This window comes from Dermacentor variabilis, unplaced genomic scaffold, assembly GCF_050947875.1.
Source record: "Dermacentor variabilis isolate Ectoservices unplaced genomic scaffold, ASM5094787v1 scaffold_12, whole genome shotgun sequence".
NCBI classification, from domain to species: domain Eukaryota; kingdom Metazoa; phylum Arthropoda; class Arachnida; order Ixodida; family Ixodidae; genus Dermacentor; species Dermacentor variabilis.
This window is the reverse complement of record NW_027460280.1, coordinates 61,081,292-61,102,630: the sequence shown is the minus strand read 5'-3', so window position 1 is coordinate 61,102,630 and position 21,339 is coordinate 61,081,292. Positions and strand designations below refer to the sequence as shown.

The following is a 21,339-nucleotide window of genomic DNA, read 5'->3' as shown; positions in this document are numbered from 1 at the left end:
GCTATGTGGCATTCGTATATTTTTAAAGTTTGGCTAAAGTTAGCTGGGACGCAAAGTCCCTGGAGCGGCCAGTCGCGCGGAAATTTTACGTCCATTTGCGGGATTCTTTCACGCTCGGAAAAATACTTTTATGTGGCACGTATTGAGCAACAGAAAGCTGTATCGGGAGTTTTTCATGTCGCTCTACAATTTTCTCACTGACACTTTTAATCTAATTATAATATTTGAGAAGTTGATTAATTATTAAGGACTGTTCACATTATCAGGTGGAATGTAAAAAATAATCTGAATATCTCCCAGCGACGGCAAATGACATTACGTTGGTTCTGTCCAGCGACGTGGCATTCGCATACTTTTAAACTCTGGCTAAAGTTAGCTGGGACACCCTGTATACTTGTCTACTTTGGAAACGTTTTCTTAAGAACAAATGTGGATCTGCACTTGCAATACGTAATCATGTACTGCATATATTTCAGGCATTAATCATGCAATACATCTATATTCTGTAACATTGCTGAGGGAGGTACATAGTCGTGCAGATAAAGAGTAGAAATAACGACCTTCGCTTACTGTGGCAAGAAAACACTGAGCAGTGCGATATTCGCAAAGCAACAACGTCACCTTGAGAATGGCACAAATAAATTTCGTCCCGAGACTGGCAGTTATCCGCTCGCAGTCACCATATCACAGAGACCAGGCGATGTTGGTGAATATGTGGAACTGTATTTAGTGTGAGAGCAACATGTGGATTGCACTTTTTTTCATCTCTACATATCACCATAACCCTGTGTCGCACCTTCTTCACCGCCGTAGCTTGGTATCGGCTCCTCACAAAGCGGCTCCTCACAAGTGGTGGGGGTGCTACGTATCCATTGTAATATCTGTCGGGAGAAGTTGAACGGGAGACTTCAGGAGAGGAGAGGAATACGCGCAATTCAGGAACGAACTTGACACTTGAACACTCCTCTTAATCGGACATCTATAAGAACTGATTTAGGGCCCATTCGTTAAATATGCAGTCAGCTAGGTACATTGATTCTAAGTAGCCGTGTACAACTATTGGTAACTTTTTTTTTTTTTTGAAAAGGTCGCCAGGTTGCGGCCCAAAACAGTCCATCTTTAGCGAAATGTCGTCAAGTTATAATGATGATGAATTTCTCAGAAAATTTTTTCTTTTTCATGTTTTAGTTGTTTCAAGGTCGCTTCCTCATTGTTTTTTACGCTATATAAATTTAAATTACCTTAAAATGTAACAAAAATAATCATCTCATGTGGTTACAGGGCATTAAACACTCATTTTACGAGGAACAAGGCATACCATTCAGCAGGCAGAAATCCTTCTTGTTATAAGTATACAACTGAATGTGAAGCGAATAGATGTCGAGGTCAATGAATTTAGTTCCTGCGCAAACTGGGGGCGGGGGGGGGGGGGGCTGACAGTACAGCTGGCATGTTTCGTTTCTTGCAAGCAACGTTTGACGAAAAAATGGCAGCCGTCTTCTCAGAGCTGCTGTAACAACACCCGCATGAGATTCATTTTCATTTTCATTAGGATAACATTGATCTTGCGATAAAAAAATATATGCACATGCTACGCGAATGTGCTTGACAGAGACAGCATGGGCATCAAAGTGCCACTGACATCCGACTGGTCTTACCAGGGATTAACGGGTCCTTGGCATTACTGGTCCATCGCGTCCACGAGATCTTCCACTGCCGAATGTGAAGCACGTGCGCTAAATTCGGGAAAAGACAACAAGAGGGGCGTCGGTGAAGCCTGTTGCGAAGTCGAGACGGGGTCCTGAATGAAAGACGCCCATTCTGCTGTTAAGCGAACACCATGCGTGAACCTTCTGGAAGATGTGCATTTTTAGAGGTGTTTGGATCAAATCTCGAAAGCGCACACATTGAATACATATGCCAAGAAATTTCTTCGCAGGCGTACACAGCTGGTTTTTCCAAGCACTAGAATAGCGATTCTAGACGATAGGGACCGGCGGAGAACGCTGAAACTGGAGGAGCCTAAGAGAAGAGACTCGGGTAAGAAACAAGCCAACAAGACATTGTCAAAGGTCGCTTGAGTGACACTTGAGCGATGAATCCTTCACACAGGTCACGTAAGGGATCTCTGTGAGCGCTCCATCGTCAGTTAACGGGACTCTAAAGAGAAACATAATTTTAGTTGTATCAATAAATCACGGCTGCGCAACGCCAAAAAAGTATCGAACTAAATAGGTATATTCGAGAAAGACGACGTCCGAATATCAAATTTAACATGGAATATTTTCTGATTTTTCAAAACAGCATTGAGGGGGGGGGGATATAATGTTTGCGCGCAGTCGGTTTGTTGAATAATATTAGGCTTATACACGTTATTTTACACATGCGTCTATACCTTCACAACTAGTAGTCAGGACAACTGAAGAGCCTATAAATGAGAAACTGTTGTCAGTTATCTGGGGCCCCACAGCAAATGTATTAATGAAACATGAGAGCAGCGCGCCACCAGATGCACATTCAGTGTTGTGTTCACTGAAGGTGAGAAGTGCGATACTATAGCACTGCACATTGTTTCAAAGGGATGCAAAAAAATGGTGGGACGCGCCATAAATAATACATCGAAACAAACTCAGATATAAGCTGCCAAAATTCGAGTCATTCTTACCCAACAGCTGGAGTTTATTAGGCAGAAGCTACCTGCCCCGTGCGTTCACTCGGAAATCGGTGCCCTCGTGCTACAACGGCTGCTTTCCTGCAGCAGAATCATTACGAACAGTCCTCATCGCCTTCGTTCTCTCTCCCTCGAGCCTCCAACAAGTACACTGTAAGTTCAGCGCGAAGCTAGCAGACAAGAAGGACAGGAGTACAAACAGTATTGTTATACTTCACATATTCGAAAGGATATTCGACAACTTCGAATAGACAGTTATCGAATGGAATAGCAAGAGCTACGTATTTTCGATTCGCATTCGAAATTTCAGACTATGCGCACGCCCCTACAAGAAAGTCACTCCTACCGTGAGAGGAAGCTTGGTAAGCCAGAAAGGACGCAAGACGGGTCGCCTTGAAGTTCCCGCGGCACCAGTTCGCCGTGACGTCATGTATGTTCACAGCGGCTGCTTGGACCTAGTTAATATTTATTTATCGGCAAATACGAACGACTTTTTCTTCTACAAGAGCCAAACACTCAAATCGGCAATCAGAGTGGCGATTTGGGCGACTTGGTTGTACATTGCGACATAGTTATTGCGCTGACAGACCCGGGCACAGGAAAGGGGGGGGGGGGGGTACAGGACACACGGAACGTTATACGCTATTTCAACTAATTTATTTCAAGAAAAAAACTATTCCCTAATATACAAGACATGGTATGCGCAATTTCAGTGCGCACAATGCTGGAGGTAATATATTTTTTGTTGTTGTTGAAAGTAGCGCTTCGTATATATAGGGGGTGTTTCAGCGAACACTTACAAAATTTTAAAGGTTGCCTGTGGCAGGTAGCTCAGTTCTAGTTTATGAGCTGGTCTACGCGAAGCGGCGGACACTACTTGTACAAAAAACTGAAACGCAAAATTGACTAATTAACAAGAATTCATTAATTAACCTTTAGCTAATTATCTTATGACCCATATTGCAATTTACAAATTCAAGCAGTGGACTTCGCTATTCGGATCCACTTGGAACGAATTCTCAGGACGACACCAGTTTCGAGATATAAATTCCCGAACTTTACAGAGAAATGCATTGGCGTTCTACTTAATTTGTTAACAAAACGTCGTTTCATGCACTGAAGCGCACAAGTAACTGGAATTCTCCGCAAAGTTCGGGAATTTGTATCTCGAAACTGGTGTCGTCCTGAAAATTCGTTCCAGGACGACACCAGTTCCAGACGACACGTGGGCAGTGCCGGGCACGAACTCCACGGCTAGAATTTGTAAACTGCAATATGGTCCGTAATGTAATTAGTTAAAATCTGCATTAGTGAATTTTTATTAATTAGTTGATTTCGCATATCAGTTTTTTGTGCAAGTATTGTCTGCCGTTTCGAGTAAACCAGCCCATGAACTAGAATTTTGATATCTGCCACAAGCAACTTATAATGATTTTTGAAAGTGTTCGCTGAAGCAACACACACACACACACTTATATATATATATATATATATATATATATATATATATATATATATATATATATATATATATATATATATATATATATATATATCGACAGCACAAGAAAGTACATATGTACTTGTTTGTGTGAACCCAGAAGAATAGAAGAGTGGCTTGCGCCGCTTCAACTTTTCGAAAAAAAAAAAGAAAACCTCACCCGCACGAGGCCCGATGACTGCTTATATGGTACCATCGGGGCTACCTATGCAGCCTCGCCATGTATCTGTATCGTTTACTCTCTCTTCGCACCTCAGTACTTCACCTTGTTCTAAGTAAATCGTTCAAGTTTTAGAACGCGACTTCGTCATTCCTGCCCGGGGCGCTGGTCTCCTGGTGGCCATCGTACGTCAAGCTAGGACCACTACCCTTTAGGCAACGGCGAACGGCAAGCTATACACGAGGAACGAGAATTCGGCGCCGTAACAGGTGAAACGGCTGCAAGGCTCCCGAGCTGAGACGCTGAAGGCGCAGCTTTGTCTTTCCTGGCTTCTCTGTCGTTTTGCACTCAGTCAAGCTACTCGCCGCTCGTATCTCTGCGATAAACGCTTGTAGAAAGCGTGAAATCTGCGCTGTTCCCTGATGGCCCTGAGCGCGCGATGAGCGGGCTGTAAAATAGGCTAATCTGAAGCCCGCTATTCTTGGTTCGAGTAAATAAGATGGAGATAAGGTTAGGTAAGCATGATCGGGTCACGGTTCTTAGAAAAATAAATCAGTGCAAAATGACGCATACGCAGGGAAAAGAGAAATGTAATTAACTAGGATGGAACAAACCTTACTTGCGCAAGTCCTCAGTTTTTCCTGCATCTACGCTTCTTAGTTTCTAGTGCATGCGTCGTCTTTTGCGCTGATTTCTTTTTCTGGAACTGAATATTAGTTCTTTTAAACATATATCTTAATTATTCTTTTCCCTGAAAACATTCTTTTTTATTTTGTAATCACGATATGTGACTGTATGGCTAAATTATTACTTGATAACGGTAACCATATGCGGTAACACTAAGTTAAGATAGGTAAATTTTTTTTTCCATTTCAAGTTTATTTTTCATGATTATAAGGATGCATGGAGCAGCCACCTAAAAGCCACTGCACTGTACAGCTTGATGGTGGCAACTGCCCCCTTCTTTGGCCGCATTAAAAAGTGTTTTACGTGGAACATACTTAATCCAGAACAAAAAAGAAAACACACACACACACACACACACACACACACACACACACACACACACACACACACACACACACACACACACACACACACACACACACACACACACACACACATATATATATATATATATATATATATATATATTGTCGCAGCCCAGTAGGAGACGGGAAAGCCGCTGTCGAGTACGTGTAAAAGCACTTTATAAGAGCAGGCAACGCGATGTCGTTGTCGTCTCTGTTTTTCTACACACGCTCTTCTTCAACGTCGTTTTCATCGCCTAGCACATACCCGCGGCGACCATATAGGATGTGGCAATATATATATATATATATATATATATATATATATATATATATATATATATATATATATATATATATATATATATATATGTGTGTGTGTGTGTGTGTGTGTGTGTGTGTGTGTGTGTGTGTGTGTGTGTGTGTGAATGCGCATATTTGGTCGAAAAATTGGATCAGTATTATTTATGGAAGGAAAAACTGTCTGTCAAAATTTTTTCCTATCACGTGGGCAGTGCAGGGCACGCACCCTCTTTCATTCGGTCCGATAGCATGGGGTCCTTTGTGCAGGTCCGGCTACGAGGATTGATAACGTGACGACTGGGACAAAGGGATCCTGCTTGCGGCCTCAGCGGGAAACCCCGTACGAAGGCTCTCGGAAACGCCTGTCGGGGGCGTCGGTTATCTCGTTTTCAGCCGACCGTAAAGTACGCTACGCGAGGACATTCTGCCGACACGCCGCGAAAAGAACTGGTCGCCCCTCGGCAGTCGCCCGTGTGCTGGGATTCTAACCAGGTAAGCATTCCGCCAGTGCTTAGAGCTCCCCTGTTTCTGGCGCAGGCTGAGGCCGCCGCCAAACGAAGGTTCTTCTGTGTGCGCCTCAATCGGGTGCGAAGCCAGCCAGCCTCCACTTGTCCCATGTGTGTGGAATGGCTGTTGGGAGAGACTGTGTCCTAAGCACAGCAGTGGCGGACAAGTGGCCTCCCCATGCCCATGTTCCGCCGCCCACGTATACTTAGTGCTTGCAACAATCCCGCTATGTATAATCTCCAAAAGAACAGTCGCCTGGAACTATAGAGTACATACCGTTGACGGATCTCACTTTCTGTTCTTCGCTGATGTCAATTTGTTTAGCAGTGTTAATGCTGTTATGTTGTTCCTGCAATCTCGCACCGTTGATGGTGTGTGAGCCACTATGAACAAGGGATCGTCACTCACATTCTGATGGCATAATGGGTGCGCAGTGGTCGGATGAAGTACTGAATCACAGTTGTCAGGGTTTCTTCGCTTATGTGCGCACGCGATTCGTATCGGTTGTGATGCGTGGATAGGCGATCGCACCAGCAGCGATATGGCGGCGAAACTTCCAAATCGCAGGCGGGCGCGTGAGCCTGTGTTCATTCTCCGTATGCGCGCTGCGACGAAGAAACACGGTGGTTCGTGTTATACAGTCGCAACTGTCATAGTGATTCTGAGAAGTTACGTAAGGACAGGTACTCAGGAACCTATTTTGTTGATTAAGACCCCTCCCCCTTCCCGACCCCTGGAAAAGTCTCCAAGGTCTAGCGCACTGTATTTAGCGTAATTAAAGTGGCAGAAAGGGGAACGTTGTGGCTTTTCTTGAACAACGTATGCTGTTCACTTCTCTTTACAATCTTAGCTCCCTCTTGCACAGTTAAGACCAGGACGAAAGGCAAAAATAATGTCCTTCCTTATTATCAAGTTATCGGATACAAATAGACTGGTGCTGACGCGTATGTGAATGTCTTCCAGCCGTGTAGTCCTCTCCCATTACCGCGTTGACCGAGTGCGCATCTGATGCAGCCTTTCGCACTCATTTCCTTCTCTCGACATTGTTTCCAGAGCGCGCAATGTCCGCGTTATTAGCATCAATTGGTTCAGCGCTATAAATATCTATTTAAAAAAGTCATAACGATGATGGCGTTATAGAGCGGCCGCACGCTGTTTTTGTGCCAGCCAGCTATACAGGATGTCTGTCGGAATAAACCTTGATCTGCTCATATCGATATTGTAGTAATGCTCGAGTACCAGCCATATCGGTCATGCGGGCTATTTCATGTTAGATAACAACAATCAACAGAATGCATAGATATAGGGAAACCTCAACGCAACAAAAGGAATTCCGCTCGCGTTTCAACATAGCAGGTTATGTTGCAATTAGCTGATGACTGTGATGACGCTCGCCTAAGCGCAACGGCAGTCAGTGGGACGTGGTGCATAAGTTCCTTATATAAACGTTTCAATTTCTGTGGTATTAATCGTTGTTTAGTGTTAAAGTGTAAGGCATGTACTGAGACTTGCCCAATGTTCCTCAGCGGGACCCTGTCTGGAGAATTCATATGGGCCATGAAATGAGGTTTGAAGGAACGATAAAGGTGTAGGAACGGTCTCACCCAAGGAAAATTTACCATCCACATGACTCTTTAAGAATGTTTACCAACCTACACAGAGAACCAGCGCGAAAAAGCAAATTTTGCATTTCAGTGGTCAATTCGTTCACTCATTTGGTTTCCCCGGCCGATTGGTTGTTTCAAGCCTCCTGGCTTTTTGAGTTTCTCAGTAATTCGACTCCATGTTAACCACGATAGCCCGTCAGTTAGCTACATTGGCAGGAAAGGCAAGGCGAGTGCCCTGGTCAGCTGGGAATTCAGAGTTGGAAATTTGTGCGAATTAAGAAGTTTCATTTTTGATGAGGGCAGTCTGCTCCTCTGTACATGATTCTGCTTCCTTCAGCTCGATAGCAAACTTTACTTGCCTAATTTAAAGCGACGAACCTGTTCATATCCGACGCGATCATTTCGGACAGCTGGGACCATGCACATTATTCTTCGGCGCTTGACCAGCTAAACAAAGAAGGTACGTATTCTCGAGCAGCGTTATCACGGCGAAAAGGTAAGGGAGCTGACAATTGGAGGAGAGGGATGAGGCGAGGAAGGATGTTTGACCATGCGCACGGGCACTTGCGTCTCTCAAGTGCTTACTTCAGGCAGCGTCAGCTTTTGTTCGTTTCTTTCTTCTTTTTTTCATCGAGTCTACATCTGAGAACAACGCGGACAAGCTAAGGCGGGAAAGTGAGAACATTTCTCGAGCGATATGTCCGCTAGATTTTCTTTCATTAGCCATTTAAAACATCCTCGTGCCACTCGTTGTGCAGAAAAAACAACCCCATGGACTCGACGCAGGTCGACAGCGGGGAGGGCGCGCTGGAAGAGCGTCCTCGCAGCGCCGTGCTTCTGGGCTGTTCTGCGGCGTCGATGGTGACCACCGCAGCCGGCCTGTTCGCCGGCATCTTCCTCCACCCGGCGCTGCTGCTGCTGCTTGTTTTTGGAAACGTCACCAGCGTGGCACTGGCCATGCGCTTTGGCTACCGGACTCACGAACCGTCGGCGGACGAGACCAAGGCCACCGTCGGCAGGGCGGTCGTACCAGTCATCCATATCCACCCGCCCAAGATGGTCACCGAACTCTAGCGCAGCCGCCGGACCGTGGAACGCCGGTGAACGTTGTGTTTGGGCCTAACATTCGGACTGCGCTGAGAACACGTGTAGGCAGTGTGCCCACTTTTCGATTACGTGACGAGTGTGAGCAACTTCGCCGCGCGAAGTTGCCTGCACTGCGAACACGCGTATACACGCTAGCGACTGCACGCGTGTCGTCACTTGAATTTCATTTGTGCGGAAGAACACTTTGCAAAACATAGTGCGCGATAGTATAAATACTGCGTCGGCGCGCTGGCGTTAGTCGTTCGCGAAGTCGGTTTGCTGTAACCCAGAAGAATCAGGGGAAAAGGCACTATGCTTTATTGATTCTACATTAGGAAGCTAATGCCATCGGACAAGAGGGCCTTCTGAGAGCAGTTTATTCCTCATCATCTTGCACACTGAAAAAAAAAGAAGGAAGAAATAGCTGCTACAATATTGTGCGTGCGGCATGTGCTAGACTAAAGTTTTAATTCTTTGCGTGTTTAGTTTAAACAGGGGTCAGTTTGTGTATACTGCTACCGTGGAAAAAAGAAAGGAAAACACAATGATGCTGGATCAGTCTTTCAGCGTGACAAATTACGTTTCATGCGTCTGTTTTCTCCTTTTAATGCATAACCATGCCGATGTTTGGTGTGCACTATTCGACCGACTATCCAGGAAAATGAATATAAAAAAGAACAAGAAACAATATATATATATATATATATATATATATATATATATATATATATATATATATATATATATATATATATATATATATATATATATATATATACGAGGGTTGACCCAGAAGTAAGGTTCCCATCAATTTTAGCAATAGACAATATTGTTTATTCTCATATAAATTTACATCATTGGAAAGATGAAACCTTGCTCTATTTTTATACATAAAGTCCATCGCTTTCCACGCATGTTTATAGGCGGTGCTCCAATTTCTGTATACCAGTGTCGTAGAACAACGCCGCCAACGCGTTGAGGAAGCGTTTCACCTCTTCTTTGACTTCATCGTCGCTCCGGAAGCGTTGGCCACTCAAACGTTCCTCTAACTTGGGGAACAAGTGATAATCACTAGCTGCGAGGTCTGCACTGTACGGTGGGTGGGGCATGACAGTCCACCCAAAGTCTGTCAACAGTTCCTGGGTTTGACTAGAGACGTGAGGTCGGGCGTTGCGGTGAAGCAGCGTAACACCGGCTGCGCGTCGTCCCCGCCGGCGGTTCTGGATAGCTCGCTTGAGTTTTCTTAGTGTTGGACAATAACTGTCTGAGTTTATTGCTGTCCCGCGTTCCATGAAATCGATCAGCAATATCCCCTTACGATGCCAAAATACACTGGGCATGACTTTGCCAGGAAAAGGAGTTTGACCTACTTTGCGACTGGTGACTGGGTGACGCCACTGTTTGGATTTTTTGCTTCGTTTCTGGAGTGAAATGAAACACCCACGTCTCCAGTAACAGTGGAGTCCAACAATCCTTCCTTCTTGACACTCTTTAAGAAACTGACGAGTGCAGTCAAGGCGTTCCTCCTTGTGGTCTGATGTCAATAGCCGCGGTACCCATCGAGCACAACAATTGTGATGCCCCAATTTTTCAGTCAAAGCTCTTTCCACTGCTACCTGAAGGCATCAATGTTGCCGGATTCGAGACCCTCGTTATGGAATGAACGAAAAGAAAGGGCGTTAACGGAGGGGCCCGATTTTTTTTATTAAGCATATCATAAAAATCCAACAAATATCGACACCAAGGACAACATAGGGGAAATTACTTGTGCGTAATAAATGAAATAAAGCAACGATAAATTAATGGAAATGTATATATATATATATATATATATATATATATATATATATATATATATATATATATATATATATATATATCCATTAAGAATAAAATGAAAATAAATAGTCAGTTCAATTCTTTTCCTAATGGTTCTTGCCGCTTCTGCTAGGAGATCTGCGAAAGCATTCAGGAAGGAAAATATTATCGAAATGAAAGTTCACTATCCTCTGCAAGCGGTTTGTTTGCCATGTAGGTCCGATCCATTTAATATTTGGTTGGAATACAATTGCAAAAAGTCAATAAACTAATAGCAATCAATCTGTTTTATTAATTAATTATCGAGAAGCGCGCGCGCACATAATGTTCGTACTTGGGCCCATAGTCAAGAGGATATTTGCCGCTCAAGAAGAAGAAAAGTCATCAGTTCAAACAGCTGTGCCGCATGGAGAAACGAACTGAACAAAATTTAAAGTTATCTCGAAGCAATCTCAAAACGCCCTAATTACAGCGTACCCTAATCGATTTACCGCAAGATAAGTGGATGTGTCGAGCGCCTGTCAACCGCAGTAAATACGGGCCAGAAGAAACACGCGCAGCGACTCTTGCAGCCGCATGTGTAACATCGCGCAACCAGGGGTAGACAAAACACGATGACACTCGAGTAGTACGCAGCGTCAGGCAAATGCAACGCGGCGCCTGCTACAATTCGCGGATGCAGCAGCACGAGCGTCGACATTGTGTGGATTTTGCAAACAACACCGTGTTGCAAGTGTAATGCCAAACCCGACACGAGTGGCAGCTTGCTTCGGCGTGGTGTTCCTGTCGGAGCGCCCCATTGGACCACTGCACAGCGTTAGCCATAATGTCACCGTCAACACCCTATACACGCACGCGGGAACCACTCTGGGGACACGGGCGGCAGCGGTGGCTGTTTACACAACGAGCGGCAGCGCTTCTGTTTACGACCTCGAAGTCCTGTGAGTGCACGGCATGTCTGCCGAGCTGGAACGATTTCGGTGGAGTTTACATCGCGAAGGGGGGGGGGGGGAGAGAGAGAGAGAGAGAGAGAGAGAGAGAGAGACGCTTTTATGTGCCGTGCCTTGACCGCGGGGAACTTACTTGAAAGAGAGAAGTGGCTTGTGGGAAAGGAAAGGTTGGCGCTATCTTCTGCAGCGGGGACAGCCATGTATAAGTACAAAAGGCCTCGTAAAATTATATATATATATATATATATATATATATATATATATATATATATAACGAAGGCAGAGATGTTAACCAGTCAAGAATCCGGTTGGCTACCCGACGCTGGGGCAAGGAAGAAGGGGAATAGAAAGAAAGGAGAGAGAGAGATGGAGGTAGAGAGACGGTCACGCGGACTGCATGCACGGCCGCCTTTGACTCGTGAAAGGAGATATGCTTAAGCAAACCCAAGAGGAGGGTCTGGGGAGACCGAATTCGCAACGCGCTGAGTGCGCATCTTGCAATAAACCAGCTGCATTGATCACCAGTCTCCTCTCATCAGCGGTCTACCAGAGCTGGTTTTCTAAGTCGCAGTCTAGACTCGTGATAGCGGCTCCGAACTTCACTTTTATATATGTACACGGTATTTGTAATCACAATCATCACAGCGTTGTTTTTAACCGAACTTTCCACGCGTCTATGTGCAAACCTTCAGTTTGCTTTCCGCTTGCGAAGCACACGCGCGCCAAGTACAGGCTTTTAAAGAGCAATCCTTCCTCTGTTTGCCGTTTTTTCTCCAAAAGCGGTGCGTGCGGGCGCGTTTCGGTGCCGCTTTCTTTTCCCTCCGCTTGCGCGCGGCGAACGAGGCGGTTGACCTGGTTGCCGGATAATTCACTCCGAAAAAGCATATATATCTAAATATACGGGCGGCTGTGCGCCTTGAATGCGCAGCTTATGACGACATCGCTCGTAGCCTTCGGACTTTGGCAGCGCGCCCGATGAGCGCTGCTGGCATTGACGATGGATTCTCGAGACTCGGACGCCGCAGCGAGAATAAGCAGGCCCTTTTAGTGGTGGCACTGCTTTAAGGACCGCTGTGCAGTGCGGAAGTCGGCAGCCGCCCTTATAGCTGGCGGTGCGAGTTAGTATTTCTTTCTGAGAGCGGGCGCCGGAACCATTGCGTTTCTTTGCAAACGAGACAAAGGAACTGCCTACGCTGCAGCGTCTAATAGTGAGTGCTTCACTTTTTTTTTAATCTCATATTGAACTGCGGCCCGAGCCGACATGGTTATAACGAACAGGCTTATGCATGCGCTAAAAATTGTTCAATGTATCAAGTAATTCGAAATACCCACACGCGCCTATAACAAACTTAAACGAACCCTTGTGATGCGTTCTTTATGTACGAATTTCTTATCTCAGCTGGGACTAAGAAGCAAGCAGGGACCTGTTGATTGAAAACAAAACGGCACGTGCAGTAGACAGCAGTTTTTGCCTGTGCCTTCGACTGTTTCTTAGCCTCATTAAGAATGGCGTTCTCGGGGTGCGAGATTGTGTGGACATGCTTCACTCGATAAAATAATAAATGCCAAAGAACAATAAAAATAACTCCTCTGAACAGTGCGTTCGCGACATGCAAACGTATTTATGGTGTTTGCAGCGGACGCTCAGAGTTCGATATATTCAATGTCCAGCTCACTAGTAGGGAGTTTTATTGCGTGAGTTTCGGCCAGGTGGTTTCGCATGTACAGTATACAGAATGATTCGCTTTTAGCGGTTTCGTTATGTCGGGGTTTGACTGTATAGGAATCGAAGCCGGAGCCGCGTGGCCCCCAGTCCGCACACCATTCCGCACGACGTATAGAGGTGCACCGTCTTTACAACTGTGCTCAAGAAGTTTGTCAAAGAAGCTGTGACAGTAGAAGATTCTCTGTGCGAAAAGAGGCAGACTGTATGCACTCGCTGGCCGTGAAGCTTAGCATATCTCTGCGAGAGCCGCTGACGTCACAACAGGCACGCAATTTGTGACGTCCTTGCCTCCATTGTTTTGCGCAGAACGTACGACCTTCGTTTGCGATATTCTTTGCTACTGCATACGCTGTCTTTCTCTAACGTATGTACGCCAACAGAGTTTCTGAGGGATAATAAGCTAGTCTAGTCTTAGTTAATGAAGTTAACGCCTGGCATGGTCAGAAATTATAGAGAAATTACGAATATATTTTTCTATCGCGAGCTTGTGTGGCAGAGCAACAAATAACTTCGTCTTGGCTAGGGCTTTTAATGTAGTTCCCTGACTATGCGACCTCATCATGCCAATCAATCTTCTAAAAAGTGTGACGAATAAATGAAATAAAATTTACATTAAAAATATAATAAGACGAATTTCCAGAAACATTAAGCTCACATGTTAAGGTAAATATACCGGTAGCAAGTATTTATTCTCCGCTAGCGATCTCCGACTATCAGGGAAATAATAACAGGGCGACCCACCCTCCTGTCTCAGACGATTCAGAGACTGTACTGGTAACGCCAAGATCCTCGCCTGCGTCATAGCCACGTTTTATTGTTCCCAATGCACGCAGCGTTGTTAAGAAGACTGTTGATCTGGAATTCCTGCTGCTTTCACAAACATAGTATTGATAATAGAAATGGGGCTTCACTATGATGTACATACTGACGTAATAATTGTCCCTGGATGTAAAATGTCTAGTAAGGACCGTGATTCACGTGGTGGATTTGAATATGCCGCGTCGGAGTTGGGCCCGAGCTAAAGCTTCCTCTTAAGAGGAAGCTTTAGCTCGGGCCCAACTCGACGCGGCCTGTTCAAATACATGTAAAACGCAAAAACATTTTTCTAAGATAACTCCTCGACCGATTTTAATGAAGTTTGTTGCATTTGAGAGAGAAAGTTAAATTCTAGTGACTGTTGCAAGCGGAATTTCAATTTCAGGCCTGAATTTTGTTAAAACGATATTCAAGTATTCCACAGTTTGAAAAAATAGAAGCACAAAGTTTACAAATTCATAGCTCTGCATCAAGAACAGATATCGCAGTTCTGTAAATGGCATCCATTAGATCATTGAAAGCGGACAAGTTCGATATGTCATTTTACATCTTGCGTGAATTTGTTACATTGTTTACAAGGGATCTGCAAAAGCTGTATTTCCATGGTATTAAATTTTTTAAGATTCATGTGTAACATATCAATTTTGTCCGCTTTGGATGTACTATTAGATGCATTTCAGAGAATTGTATCATAATTTTTTGTTGATGAGTTAGAGAGTTGTAAACTTGATAGTTTCGTTTTTTGAAAATTTTCGATTTTTGCCAAACTTCAATAAAAAATTGACGACCTAACTCGAAAATCCGAAACCCACAGTCACCAGATTTTATGCTTCTCTTTTAAATGCAACAAACCCCGTCAAATTTGGTGCAGTGGTTGCCGAGAAAAACGAATTCTCCTTTTACATGTGTTTAGATAGGAGCACCCGAGCTAAAGCTTCCTCTTAAAGAGCGGGCGGGCCATGTATAGAGATAAGCGTCAAGGCACAGAACGATGACACGCGCCGCAGTGTCGCGTTACCACAGCCTCGTGTCGCCAGAAGCGTCGCAGCCTGCCGCCGTTGAAACACTCGCAAGGCTTCTGCGCAGCCATGTAATTGACATTGCGCTTGCCCACGTGCGCTACACGCCGTGTCGGGCGATACATGCACGGTTGTCGAGTAAGGACGATCATGACCAGATAGCGATTGTTGCGAGGCTCGAAGAGATATGCCAGCGACAGGCCTTTCATTTGGACCCTGGTGGTTGCACTTTCATCCGCTTATTTTTGGTTTCGAGCGTAAAATGAGTCGAGATTAATCGGGCGACAGCGGCTAACTGCATCGTGCTTTGTAATATAGGCACTTGTGGATTTGATCGAGTTTCTATTCCAGTCAGAAACTCAACTGACCTAGACGTCTACAAGAGAGAACACGAAGATAGAAACGAAGGCCTGCTTAAAGAACTTAGTTAGCACAATAAAGCTGAATAATTATCCTATTACTGTGCATGGTGATCTTTTTATGTTCTTCACTTTCGTTAAAGTAGCCCTGTCGAAGCTCATGACGCCCAACTGCAGGGATCTCGTAAGTAAACAATGAGGACTTTGTCCCTGCATTTTATTGAGACAAGGCGTCCTGGCGTGCTGGTGTCGTCGAGTCTGGCTGCTCACGAGAGCACGTTCAGCCTTTGGCACTCTTTTCTCGCGTGGCCGTCTTGGGCTTTGCCAGCGACACCGCGACTGAAGGCGGCGCTACTACACCGACTTAGCGAAAAAAAAAGAATACGACAAATCCTTCGAATTTATTGATGCCTTCATAGTGCTTCACGTCGCAAAGCGCCGCTGTCGGGCTATGAGAGACGCCGAAGTGGATGACTCCGTATTAACTCTGACTACCTCGAGTCCTTCAATGTGCACAGAGCTATACGAGTACTTTTGCATTCTATTTCCCTACGCAATGTGGTCGAGGTGGCCGGGAATTAAACCCACGACCTCAGCGTCAGAAAAGCATGGTCACCGAACTACCGCGGCGAGAAAAAAAAATAAATGTGCGAGAGGGAGCGTGGGACAAACAATTTCGTTCAGTTTTTCGACGACGGTCTCGAACTTTCTCATTTAAACACAAAATGAAAATTTAGTAATTATTTTTTTTTAGATCGAATACAATATGTCCAGAAATGGCTGTTTCCGAGTGCAGTGAAGAACCTTGTTTAAACGAAGACTGCTATTTAGTGAGCTTCCATGTACATCGCGTCTGTAAGGCATCGCTCCGCTGGAGACGCCGACGTTTAAACAATAGCAATAACAACAAAAGAAAATCTCTTCGATGCTCTGAACCAGGATTGAGCCCTTCCATGGCTTTAGCAGCTGGTGTTGCGGTTGCAGCAGACGGAGCTTGCTGGGAGATGATGATCTGAGTGCATGAATAGCAGATGCGTAAATGCTACTGGTGCTCGTTTTGATTGAGCAGCCGCCATCGGCAGCTGTGAATGTTCCACGAAAGCACGTGTCAACGTCTTCATGAGGAATTCACGGTGAAAATCTGGGCATTAATACGTCGAACGAGGCAGACGAGCTCCCAACCGAAGTACTGCGTGCGCTTTGAGTGCAGGAAAAGAAGAGCGAATTCATGGGTTGCATAGCGAATGCACAGCGAATGCCCGTGCGTCTAGCGGAATTTACGGATGATCAACCACTACTGGTGAGCCTTACAGACACGCTAGAAATACTCGTGCATTAATCTGACTGTACTTATGTGCTTGTAACACGCGCTATGTGTAAAGTTAGAAGCCTTTCATTCGAGACTGGCAATGTGCAGTGTGACTACGCGTGGACCGTGGAGACGTAGGTCTGCAGCCATTGCGTGTTTACATGTGCGCGTCCAGCGTGCATGTTCTCTAAGACAGTTTCTTTTCCGTGGTGGTAATGCAGTAGTAAATGTCCGTATGCATGTGTGGACGACGTACAGATGGATCTGTCCTTGCACTTTAGTGTTCGCGCTGTGCCGAACACGCGATATGTGATCGTAAGGTTCTGCGTTAGCCACAATCATTTCAATTTTGTTGCCGCATTGTGTTTCAAGCCCATCAGGAAAAGCACCGTGCGTCGTTATAAACAAATGAAGTGGTCCTAGCGAGTCGCAATCTTTGTGATACGATGAAACATGAAACGGTGTGAGACTCACTCCGCAGCAGAAAAAATTACTTTCTTAGGCACTGCTACCATATACTGCATACACTTCAACTGCGTATAAGTGCATGATTGTGGCTAAATGTTTGCGCGATTAGACTTATCCGTGCCGAAAGTATCATTTTATTATGTGGTTCTGATTCCATACAAATAAATTATTTTGTCTCGCGAATGAATTGAGGCGCCGTAGTACTTTGATTCACTGTTACAAGTTTGAGTAGACTATATATGAAATGAAGATAATGTGTCACATGGCCGGTCACTTCATACAGGACGTTAGAACATTGATTTGCCGGTGGCTCTAAATATACGTGCTTCAGTGTGACGTCCTTAGCTTGACGGAAGGTAGCGGCCATTATTTGCTTAAAAAAAAGAAACAACATAATATCTTGGCCCTTAAAGTAATTTGAAATGTTTCACATCACAGTTGTGCACGCGTAATCAGGTCAATACAGCTTCGTACTTGAATGGGATTTTCTTACTGTTACTGCGATAAGAAATGACGGCGTGTGAAGCAACACGACGATCATACTAACGCACTGTCACTTATAGCTTGTTCGCTGAAATTCTTTTAGACGATCTTGACTTGAAAAAAAAAAAAGCAATGCGTACAAGCGCGTACCAGCGGTGAAGTATTACTATTCACATTAACAGTGAACACATTAACAGTCTTTCTTGTTTCTTTAGAACCAGTGCAAGAATAGCAGGAAATGCTGCATTAGTTGAATTTCGCAACAGGAATGCCATCTGATTCGGCAGAACGCGAGCGGAACACGCCCAAATACACCAATCAAGTGCCGAAGCAGACTGTGTGGCTGAGTGCCGGTCCCCCTTTGAATGGGCAATGGCGCTTCTTTCGCGCAAAGTCGGAACGTTTTGCGCGTATCGAGCAAAAATATGTCGCTGCATATTATCAGTTCACCGGAATCGGCACATTTTGTCAGCAAACAATCGGCTGAAATCGCCAGACAGTGAAGCGCCCCCGCTTACATTTCAATACGTGCCGCCGATCGACCACCTATCCACACTAATGCGACGGCGGTGCTGCCACCTGTAGCTCGATCTCGGGATGATGTGACATAACAGATACGAAATCGTTAAACGTAGCTTTAGGTACGTGTCGTAGTTATCTGTGCACACGCCAGTCACCGCCATTCTTCCCCGACAAGCATCATACATCGCCTTCGTTCTCGTGACCTCTTGCACTGCGCATCCGCCCGATTTGTTGTTTGCATTTCGGCATAACCTTGAACAGTGCAGTGCATAAACGTAAAAATTGCATGAGATTAAAGTTGTGATCTTTGGTGCAGATTAACATAAAACATTGCATGATACTTCACGTTGAATAGGGTGAAATCCTGTGCCGTTATCTGTAAAGCATGTAATTAACCGCCTCACTAAAGCTTCGCTTCGCATAGGTGCCAACGTGTGCGTTGGGACGCGCGTAATATTTTTTTTTCTTCTTTCGGTTCTTTTTCTTTTGCCCCTTTGTTTTCCCGATATTTCTTACATTTCTTACAGGCCTGTATTTATTACTGTTGACCGAGGTAGTTGGCTTTTTGGTGACCCCCACGTTCGTGTAACTTAACAAACGGGGAGAAGAAAGTGCGTTCGCAGCAGTGACAAACGTTTTTATATAGACTCCAGACATGCAGTGGCAAGAGGTACACATTGCGTCAGACGTATGGTTTTATTGATAGTCATCTGAGAGTTGTTCTGAACAAGAATGTAATGGCCGTCATAGACCGTGGTCGGTATTGTGGAACTACAATTGAGGCAAGTGCCTGCGCTTCAGTAACTTTTGGTAAATGGTTAACTAGGTGTGTCAAATTTAGCACTGTATGTGACTGAACTATGCGGGAAGGCTATTGGCCGATCTTTCTTTCCTTCTTTCTTTCTTTCTTTCTTTCTTTAGAGAGGTGGTGTGAGAAAATGAAGTATTTGGCAACAAAGCGTCGTGATAGCTGAAACCTTCAGTAAACATACTTGAGTAAAAACAATTCTTTCTTTTTTTGACGTCAGTCGTTGTTTTCACATTCTTCATCTGGTTCATCTCCTATTGTTTCTCTCTTGCGTTTTGGCTTGCGTCGTGTAAGCAGCAGGATTGTTGTAAGAAATGTTCGTTTGCTGACATATTTCACAGAAAGAAATGATTCGGCACTGCTTCTTCCGTCCGTGTTTGCTGTCGACGTTCAAAAGGTTATTCACAGCACCTTGACGAACTATTCGATTGGTCAAGGTTAGGTTTAATTTTATATTACTCTGGGTGAGTCTTGTAAAGCTATTAGTTAGTGACATCGTCAGACTAAACTATGCTGGTAAATGTTACAATAAACAAATCACGTGTCAAGCTGCTGAAAGTTTCTAGGGCAGCGGTCAATGAACATTCGTCGCAAAATTAACTGAACACGAAAAAAACGAATCAATGTCGTTTCACTTAAGTTATAAGATTAGTTAAAGCAGTCACGTTTTACGTATGCGGTCACCGCATGTTGTTTGTTGGACAGCATTCTCGAGGAACAACGCTTTATGTGTTTTGTCGCAGCCTCACATTGCATGCTCTACGTTTAGTTCCTTTGGTACTAATAAATGTTATTTCTCTCTCCCCACGACTTACCGCGTGTCCGCGTGCAGGCACGCATGTTCCAACTCTGGCGATGCCGTGCGATGCCCCCAAATACAGGGTTGTTATTTTGGCAGCACACTACTTTCTAGTGAGACTGGATCAGTTATTACGCACACAACTCTATGCCAATGTGTTTCTTCCCAACATCTCGAATCCTACGCGGTATTTGTTGAACGGAGATGAAAACAAGAAGAAAAAGATAACCCTGCTAAGTCTCGGCGCGCCGGGCAGGCAGCTCAGTCACGCACCCCTTTGCAACCGCGACTCCTTCAGGTCGTCAAACTCTGTGCCCTCTCTTTCTCCCATCAGGGCTGGCAAAAAAAAAAATTAAAAAAAAAAACGAAAACACGCCAGACAACTCGCTCAGTACGCTGCCTGGAGTCAACGGTCATGAGTCAGGGCATCAGTTCCACCGATCACCGCCGGTGGCAGTCTCGTTCGGGGGGAGATGCGCTAAAGACGCGAGACCCCTTTCGCCTCGCGAGCAAGGGAAGTCGCGCAGGCCTCAAACGCTCGCTTTCTTACTTCTCGGCAGCTGGCGGAGGACGCAACATGTTGTCCACTCGCGTCGCGGAAATATATGGCCCGGCGTCGACCGAATGTAAAGCACCCTTGCGTGAAATACATACGAGAACAGTGAAGGCGTCGCCGATAAGGCCGGCCTTGTTCTGATGGGAGCTTCGGAGAGCACGCGCCGGGGCCGTGTGGCGCAGACGGGAGTCCTTGGGGGCCCAAACAAGTGGGCGGTGTCGGCGGAACACTCGTGCGCGCGTTGCCCGTTCGCGAGCACGCGGACTCCGTGGACGCGCGTGCGCGCCGCGAGAGGTTTCTGTTTCTAGTGCCGCACGAAAGCGCCCCTCTCAGGCCGAACCGAACGTGATGTCACCGCCGCTCGTGTGAAGCGCCGCTCAAGGGGCAGGCGTTTACACCTGCACCGCGTCATCCAGCCGTCACTTTTGCTTTTTCTTCCCCCCCCCCCTGCATTTCTTCGGCATTTTGAACGCTTCACATGTTCGGTGAGTTTCTTTCTGCTCGTTCTGCTCCCTACCGCAAGGTTTCGGTAGATTGGAGTCCGTGCATTGTGTTATCATCCCCTTGCCCCTCCTCGCGCTTGAGATGGATGCACGCAGGCGCGAGCATTGTTGCCTCCGTGCCGGTGGAGGCGGTGTCTTCCCATCTGCACTTCCGTGTTCGGCGGTCCATGCTGCAAACGCGGCGGGTACGGGATAAGGGACGGCGCCTTGTCAGTACTAGAAGGGGTAATACAGATAGGGCTTTATTTATACTAAAACCCTCACGTTCCAGATGAAGTCAAAACAAGGAGGACTTTGGAGAGGCACTGCAAGAGTGATAAGTTGGGCTAGTCTTTGA

At 45.4% G+C, this 21,339-nt stretch overlaps 2 protein-coding genes and 1 long non-coding RNA gene across 6 annotated transcripts in view; 2 read left to right on the top strand and 1 right to left on the bottom strand.

Moving 5' to 3' along the window:
* Positions 1 to 279: 279 nt before the first annotated feature.
* Positions 280 to 20,695, bottom strand: LOC142566281 (uncharacterized). Its single transcript, XR_012825008.1, has 3 exons — positions 20,598 to 20,695; positions 1,659 to 1,736; positions 280 to 881 (listed from the first exon to the last, which is right to left on the bottom strand). It is a non-coding gene; the product is annotated as an uncharacterized LOC142566281 (long non-coding RNA).
* LOC142566268 (uncharacterized) lies at positions 5,937 to 9,540 on the top strand. Of its 2 annotated transcripts, none has more exons than XM_075677150.1 (2): positions 5,937 to 6,158; positions 8,567 to 9,540. In XM_075677150.1, exon 2 carries the CDS (start codon positions 8,639 to 8,641, stop codon positions 8,852 to 8,854), a length of 216 nt encoding a protein of 71 aa, XP_075533265.1. In that variant the 5' UTR covers positions 5,937 to 6,158; positions 8,567 to 8,638; the 3' UTR covers positions 8,855 to 9,540. The 2 variants fall into 2 exon arrangements, with proteins under 2 accessions (XP_075533265.1, XP_075533264.1); XM_075677149.1 differs by having other exon boundaries at positions 8,539 to 9,539.
* The window catches only part of LOC142566280 (uncharacterized), a 63,563-nt gene continuing 56,668 nt past the window's right edge, over positions 14,445 to 21,339 (top strand). Inside the window, exon 1 of one of the 3 annotated variants that reach the window (XM_075677166.1) lies at positions 14,445 to 16,854. Coding sequence is in view for 1 of the 3 variants with exons in the window: in XM_075677167.1 (XP_075533282.1) it covers positions 20,978 to 20,984 (7 nt within the window). In the remaining 2 variants the exon portion in view is untranslated. Of the gene's footprint in view, positions 16,855 to 20,616; positions 20,985 to 21,339 lie in introns of those variants that run through there. The other 2 variants (XM_075677168.1, XM_075677167.1) reach the window with 2 other exon arrangements.